At 39.4% G+C, this 8754-nt stretch overlaps 1 protein-coding gene across 1 annotated transcript; it reads right to left on the bottom strand.

The window, feature by feature from the left end:
• Positions 1 to 5957: 5957 nt before the first annotated feature.
• Positions 5958 to 8108, bottom strand: LOC112175895 (probable polyamine transporter At1g31830). Its single transcript, XM_040511964.1, is given in 3 exon segments — positions 5958 to 6140; positions 6142 to 7545; positions 7972 to 8108. Coding segments are annotated over 2 exon segments (1422 nt in total). The 5' UTR covers positions 7507 to 7545; positions 7972 to 8108; the 3' UTR covers positions 5958 to 6083.
• Positions 8109 to 8754: the final 646 nt, after the last annotated feature.

The raw sequence follows: 8754 nt of genomic DNA, 5'->3' as shown, positions 1-8754 counted from the left end.
CCATAACCAATCCACATAGCCACCCCATCTGCATTTGAGCATATCCTCTGCCAAATTGAGATCCCATCAGATTGCCCTCCTCAAGCTTCCTGCAATCGCCAAAATCTTCTGATCCCCTCGCCAGCCCATAACCAATAAGTTGAAATCGATCTGATCACCAAACCGGATCCAGGTCATGAACACATCTAGATGCATCCTAGAAAAAACTAGTCCCGTCCGACCACATGGCTCATACCGGCAAAGCCAGAGGTCCACTCTGCATGGCGGCGCAGTCGGACGAGTGAGAAGGTCAATTGAAGAAGAGAGTAGGTCGCGGAGACCCGCTACTTGTGATTTCAGTTGAGAATGAAACCATTCCAGAAATTGTAAATTGATTACAACACAACAACAATTTATGCTATCCTTTAAAGAAAATTAATTCAACAAGATAGTCTAATATTAAAACCAGCCCGTTGGTATAATCTTGTTTTAGTCGCCAACATCAATTGCTTCCTCTTCGATGAACCAACCCATTGATACAATCTTACTATAATCCCCAACATCAATCTCTTCCTCTTCGATGAGCTAACCCGTTGGTACAATTGTGCTATAATTCCCAATATCAACTGTTTCCTCTTTGATAATGCACATATGAAACAATGTTACAAGATATTTCATGGATAATCTAGGCAAATACCTAATCTCATCATTTGCAATTGGATCATTATCAATAAAACTAAGCTAGTTGTTACTGTATCTTCCAAATTAAATACTACATCAACTTCTCTAAGCAGTATCCATCCATAATGACATAGTAACCCGTGAACAATTCCAATTCCCAAACCAAATGAGGCAATAGCTGAATCAAATCTTTATTGCTCACATATATAGTTGTTATCATTCATGGATCAAATTACCAATAACAAAAGAAATATTAGAAAATAAATAAAAACATTGAATTTGGTACTAGATCACAATTATCTCTTTCGAAGTCGAGGATTTTGATGGCGACAACCTCATTAAAGGGCTTTCATACAGCACGATGTACAGAGGCGCTTACACCTTGGCCGACCTCCTTGTAGAGCTTGTACTACCTATCAGATAATTCTTCTCCATCCTAACCAGCACTTCCTACCTTAGCAACAATCACAATCTGCATATTCAATTTTAGAAACCCTAGATTTTACAATTGAAATTAAATACTCAGCCCACTCTATTCGGAAAGTTAAAACAACAATGAAGACCTACTCAAAATATCAACAATTTTTCACAATTTTCTCAGTTCGATTTGTGCAAATTGTTTGGCTCCAAAACCAGTTGGCGTGCAAACTGTCTCTTTTGAGTGTGTGCGCAGGCGTGCCAGCACCGTGGGGTGCAGTCGTCGGGGGAGTCCCTTGACCTGACTTCTTCTTCAAGCATTGTGGATGAGGAGAGCACCAACCTCGCCACAAGGTTCTTCTCTAGCCTTCGGAGAAAGGACTTCTTGCCTTACGGATAAGGACTTTGGATGTGATCTCTTCGAGTCACCGAATCGATACTCAACATTGTAGACTGAGCAGAGAAATCACTGGGAAGTTTGGAGAAAGCACGGGTTTTGCTAAAGCGTGACTTTAGCTTCGCTGGGTTGCGAGGGCGTTACCCTTACTTTGCTGGTTGTATCGGTGGCAGTGGTACTGGCAATCGGCTCGCGAGGAGACTAGGACTGGAAGCACCGTCGCCGGGTTGATCTGGTGATGCTGACAGTCGGCTCTTGGAGAGACTAGGATTGGCGCGCGGTCACAGGGTTTCAACGAGGTTGAAGGTTTGCTCCGGGGAAGCTTTGTAATCGCTGGGATTGATTGATTCGAGAGAGGTCCTTTGTTGTTCCGCTTTAGCCTTTATATATAGGCTACTCGTAGATTCTCCTTCCTAATAGGAATGAAATACTATATTTTAGGCCACAATTATTGGCCTTGAATCAAATCAAAACTCTTAATAGTTTTGATATCTATCGTAATCAATAAAAGATTAACTCTGTCGTAGCAATCTTCTAGGCAAAATTAATTACCTTTTAGAGTACTGGACCTAATCTTCCTCTTGGATATGGTAGGATATGCACGTATATATATATATATATATTCATATATATCTTCGTGACTTCGCGAGGACTCCGTAGCTCCATGCAATTATATATATATATATATATATATATATATATGTTGGCGGCAAATAGTTCCACATCCACCTTAATTGCATAATTGCATGGAAGATTTGCTCGCTTGCACACCATTGGTAGTGAATGATGGCCCACCATGCTATTTAATTCTATGAATACACTATTGAATATGCGGAGAGGAGGACAGCATGTTTAATTGCATGGGGAACCTTCCTTAATTGAACCATGCACATTAATTGCATGCTTCCATATATGCCAGTGCACATTAATTGCATGTGAATATATATGAATATTTGCATGGGCCACGTGACTGCTCTTTCTCTGCACAATCGCCTCTTGGAATCAACCAAATAAATCACCATTAATTACCAAATATATGATAATTAATAGTAAATCGATGAATATCCAGATCTGCCTCAAGATTGCTGGGCCACCAAGTAGGCCTTATTTAGCCTCTAAATAATATATTCCGAAATTGTAGGAAATATATCGCTTGAGCCACGGATATTGGCCAGGATTTCTTCGAGTCTTCCTCATGGGGAAAAAAAATGTTAATTTTGGGTTCAAACATAAATAACCTACTTTTTTTTTTTTCAAAAACTCATTCGAAATAAATAGTAATCAAAACTCAAGACATGAATTGTTCCATCCCGAACTTTTATTTACCCATTTACTGGTCATTTGGAAGGTAAAAGGATAAAATCTTTACTTTTCACCTGCATTTTGATCATTTAATGGCTCTAAAAGTTGACTTTTTGTTTGGCTCAGTTTTTTAGGAAACTTCCTTCATGAAAGTTGTAGAGGACGTTAAATCGAGTTCGAAGACGTAAGGCACGCTAAAATCGGAGTTATAACATTATACGGGTTTCAAGTCAGTGGCAATTTTGTAATTACGTTGAATTAGTGTCTATAAATAGCAACTTGACTTTCCATTTCGGGAAAGTCCCGAAAATTTCCAGATTTCGTCTTCTCTCGCCGGCGTAGCTTCCTAGCGTCACCATTTCGGGAAAGTCCCGAAAATTTCTAGATTTCGTCTTCTCTCGCCGGCGTAGCTTCCTAGCGTCACCGCCGCTTCGTCCGGCCACCTATGGCCATGAAATTGGTATCAATCTCTTCGTCTTGCGACAAGGTTTCCATCCATATATGTCTTGCATTCTATCATTCACCATAGACGACGAATCGAAGCCAAGAAGGTTACTGTAGCAAATTGGGTTCAGACTATTTTCCGATTTCCTGCCAAACCGTCGAGAATTTGGATAAATCCCGAGGTATAAAGTTGTTCCTTACCTCATGGGCTTTCTTTTTAGTATAATATTGCATATAAATTTGAAGATTTTGGAAGTTGGAATTCCGGCCACCTTGAGCCACCGCGGCTCCTCCGGCGGTCTTTCATAACCATTTTAATCCTTTTTAAGCTTTATCATTCTTCCTAGGATGTGTTAGTATTAGTCCAAGTAAAGTTGTAGAATTTTATATGAGAAATTGGGATTTGGTGTTGAGAATAAATTGGGAAAATTGTGAATTGGAAGTGTTGTAGTTAGAGGGAAGCTAGCGGAAGGAAGTTAAGATGAATTATTGTTGATAGAAAAATTTGGGTTGAATCCGAGAAGAAAAGGAGATGTTGGTTTACAAGAGTTCATTTTAGAATAGTATTTATTTTGCGAATCGTTGCTTACGAAATATAATTATGTGTACAGGGCGACGTACCGAGCTACTGCTCGACGAAGAAATCCGTATGCATGGTTGCCTAAATAATACTGTAAGTGGACTTTTGTTTTAAATAATGATGCATGCTATGATTTTCCCGAAATAATGATTTAATTAATTTATTTATCATTTTGCTATAACTTGAGCATATGATTTGTTTCTATTTTTATTTCGATATTGAACTTTCGATGGTTTATCTCCGATATATGATTATTATTTGAAATTATGATTTATGTGATTAAACGAATATTTTTCAAGATGATTTTCAAAAATCAATATTATATTTTATTAGTCGATTTTGACTTTTTTGGATTATTATAGAACATGGGATTTTTTTTTTTTAGGGAATTATAATTATATATGATTTCAGACCTATTTATTTTGGATTCGGGAATATTTTAGCATGTGAGGCACGTCATTGGAATACACATATTCTTTTATAAGATTTTCCAAGTATGGATGGAAATTGTACTTGTGCCCTATTTCGAGATTTATGGGGAAGCCTTATGAATTTATGGATTTACTGGGTTTTGAATGTTTTCTTCACCATTCTTGGATCGTTCTATTAGTGTCTCCTCCTCACTTATTTTGTGTTTTTGAGTGGCAGTCGAGGAGAATAAATTTATTCTCCTCCTCACGTGGGTGGTAGTCAAGGTTAGTAGTTATCCTCATCAAATACTCTGTGTGTGAGTGGCAATCGAGGGTAGAGCCTGAGGGGCTCCTTTACCCATATGGTGATAATTTCTTCCCCATATTTTACTATTACTTGACTAGCCAGGCTAGTCCGATTCTTTTAACCAGCAAGGCTGAGATGTTTTCGCAAACTTTTTGTGTGGCGAGAAATATATTTTATAAATGTGGCATGCATCGAGATTTTTGTAAATAATTCAAATTGTGGAAAAGTATCAAAGCTTATTTAACTTAAATTATCTCGATTATTTTTTTTTTCCACTCACTCTAACGTGTTTTTCAATTACTTTTCCCTGGACCCTTCGGTTTCAAATGTCCAGTTTGCAAGTGAGATTAGTTTAGGTCGGGCATACATGGAGTTGAGGCATAGTTGTCACTGTTTCCACATTGTAGGATCTATCGATCCTTTACCCTCTTATTTCTATATTCTTGTATACTTTTTATTTTTTTAGAATTGCTCTGATAACCTGTAGAATTAATATTGTTAAGATGAGATTTGTATTATGTGAAAGTGGAATTGATGGCATTTAGGGAGCAGGGTGGCTCCATGAGTATAAGGATGGATGTTTAGAAGTGTAAATGGGTTTGCTACAGGTTTTGAGTAATCCATTTTAAAGGTAACGCTATCGAATTTTCGGTAAAGTCATTCTTAAGGTGGGCCTACATGGCCACTTCGGATTTCAAGGTGAAGTTCGAGGTAGGTCCTGTCACGAATTAAAGCAGAGAGAGAAACTACACCTCACATAGAGAGAGAGAGAGAGAGAGATTTCAAGGTGAAGTTCGAGGTAGGTCCTGTCACGAATTAAAGCAGGGAGAGAAACTACACCTCACATAGAGAGAGAGAGAGAGAGAGAGAGTCATGGAGGAGAGCATGAATGAGGGGTTTCAATATAAAGGACAGTCCATTGGGAAATTTGTCTTCTTCCTTCTCCACAACACCGGAGGAGTTGGGAGTTGGCAGAGGAGCGTTGATATCAATTTGGGATTGGAGCTTCGACAACCATGGCTGACCTTATCTACAAACATGGGTAAAAGCCGGCTTGGCCTTAGCAGATACTCGTGAGAAGATGGCGCACCGTTTGCGCGGTGAGGCGGAGATGGTGGGGATGTGAACCTAGGGTGGGAGTTCGAGATCAGAAATTTGGACAGAGATCGGTATCCTTCGAGGCCTGGTCGCTTGGTTTTCAGTTTTGTATCAAGGGAAGTAGGGGGCTGAGAGAGAGGTCAGAGGACTGGGTTTAAAAACTATATTGTGCTCTTTTCAAGAATTACCATAACTGCTACCGACATTTGAAAGTTTGTGAACTATAAAACTCATCATAAACAGAAGTTCGATCCAGATATACTACCAAATTTACGCACAAATATTTATTCTTTTTGTGGTAACTTCACAGTTTTGACCAGGAAATTAATGGTGCTGAACTGCTGATATATAGAAATCTAATCACACATTTTAATCTATCATCATCCTAAAAACAAAGATGATAAATAGCTATTGCACAACATATTGCTATCCACTAAATATACTGCAATACAGCATTTTGAGAGCTTACTAATCTATAAAGGAGTTGGCCCTCTCCTGACTAGCACCATGAAGATCTGGGAGATCGTTCAGAACTGATGGAGAACTTCATCCACCTCTTCCTCTCAACATATGTGAGACAGGGCTGCATCACAAGGCCGATCACTATAGCTATAAGACTCACAACCACAACCTTGAGTTCAGAAAGAGCAAACAAAACACCAATTAGCAGGGTAGGCGGAATGCACAAAAAAATGGTTCCAACTGTTCCAACAGGAATCTTGAATGGCCGCGATGCAGCTGGATGCTTCACCCGTAATAGTATAAATGCTATGAACTCCAAAATCATTCCAACACAGTACAAGAAGTTTTCTGCAGCTACAATCTCTTGAAAGCTTAGCCAAGATAGCAAAAGGACTCCGGAAGCTGAGAACATAATGCCGATGACTGGGGTTCCATAACAAGACCGCTTGCTAAAGAACTCAGGCAACATCCCTCTTTCTGCCATCCCAAGAAGTTGAAAAGAGTCGCTGCTCATTTCAGCCACAAACATCCCCATATTTGACATCGCCGCAGCCCCTTGGATCCAACATCTCAACCAAACTCCCCCAACAATTTTTGCAATATCAGAGAAGTAACCATCAGTCCACAACTCACGATCAAGTGGAACAGCCCCAGTACCAATTAAAAGGGGGAAGAAATATCCAACAACAACCAAAATGAACGCATAAAAAAGAGCCTTGGGGAGAGTTTTCTTTTGGTTCTCCACCTCTCCGGCAAGTGTACTTATAGAATCCCAATAGTTCAAATTCCAAAAGAGAGTGTTCAAATACAAATTCCAGTCCACATTATGTAGACTCACCACTAACCATCTTGAAGGCTCCAACTTGGGAATTGCCACAAGTCCCATAACCACAAAAGGAATGATTGAGAAAATCCCTAAAAGTACAGCAACCCATCCCACAATGGTTAAACCCCGATAGTTTAAGTAAGTGAGGAACAATGTCAGAGCTAACGCTGCCACGATTCTTGGAAGTCCACCGCCTAAAGCTGGTATTGCTGACTTCAAGTAGTCCAAAAACAGAACTGGGTACAAAGCATTATCAATGACTCCACTTAACCATTTCAACCATCCTTGTTGAAACCCCCAAAATGGACCCAGGGCCGAAGAAACCCAAACCACATAACCCCCATTCACAGGGAACATGGTACCCATCTCTGCAGTAATCAAGGCCTCAGGAACGCTCCAAATGAATGGAAAGACCAAGAACCCGAGAAGCGCTAGAAGGGGACCAGCAGCCTGAACACTGTCCTCCATACCAAATGGACCCCCAGATACCTCATAGAAGATGAGGAAGACAAGGGGCAGAACTGAGACTTTCTTGAAGTTATTTACCCTAGGGGATTGTGCTTCACTAACTGCAACACATTCGGGATTGTTGTGCTCTCCCATTTCAACGGAGCCTTCCCTAGTTGCCGCGGTCCTCAATTTCTGCATTCAGCATCAAGTTTATAACTTTATAAGGGTGTCTTTTGGTGTCGATTTTAACAAGGCATGTATATAGCACAGCAAACTAAACCTATCCTTACAAATCAGCAAAGCCTATATTTTTACATCTACCTTACATAAGCAATTGAGCAATATTGTAAAGAAATTAATCAGCACCAAAATAACAATATCATGATTCACCAACAAAAATGTATACGTACACACATAGTAATCATTCAGAAAAAAGAGACATGTACATGAAGACGAACTAAGAAACACAGAAAGCTTCAGCAATAGAGATGGTCAGATGGGTCTCTTGAAATGGGCGGTAAAGTTGGATGCTTCAATGGAACTAGGAGTTTTCTAAGCAATAGAGAGTGACAATTAGAATGAGGTGGAGGGAAATAGAAGATATGGAAATGGACAAACCAGGAACAGATCGCAGCTATTCTAGTTTGAGTTCGTGCATATAATACCCTCCATTACAGAACAGAGGAAGTTTGAAAGTTACGTCTGAGTGGCTCAAAGGGAGAGACGATAAGTCGGCAGTGCAGGTGAACTTCAAGCCTATGTTTGAAGCTCAGCTGGTGCAAAGTGCAAAACATTGGAATCGTTTTAATTTGGGAGAGTCACATTTACTTTTGGGAAAAACTTACAAACAGTACCTGAATTACGGGCCACTAATAACTTTCGTACCTCAACTTCAAAAACTATCACAATGGTACCCAGATTATCTAACACGACCTAACATTCATACATGCCGTCCACTTTGCCGTTAACGGTGTTAAATTTACAAAGGTAAATCTGTCATTTCACTGTTCATCTCTCTTACCATGGTACTGTTCATTTTTAAAAAAAATTTCCTCTCCTTAGGAAAAAAAAAAAAACAGTACCATGGTAAGAGAGATGAACAGTGAAATGACAGATTTACCCTTGTAAATTTAACACCGTTAACAGCAAAGTGGATCCCAGGTATGAATCTTGGGTCGGGGTGAAAAGTCCAGGTACCAAAATGATAGTTTTTGAAGTTGAGGTACGAAAGTTATTAGTGGCCCATAGTTTGGGTACTGTTTGTATTTTTTTCCCTTTACTTTTTTTTTTTTTTTGTTCTTATCACAAATAGTATCTGAACTTATCTTCTATCTTATTTATAGTGTCTGAACTTCAATTTTGATCACAATCAGTACCTGAACTTTTCGATTTCATTTGAAA

The sequence above is a fragment of the Rosa chinensis genome, chromosome 7, assembly GCF_002994745.2.
Source record: "Rosa chinensis cultivar Old Blush chromosome 7, RchiOBHm-V2, whole genome shotgun sequence".
NCBI lineage: Eukaryota > Viridiplantae > Streptophyta > Magnoliopsida > Rosales > Rosaceae > Rosa > Rosa chinensis.
This window is presented reverse-complemented; position numbering and strand designations above follow the sequence as displayed.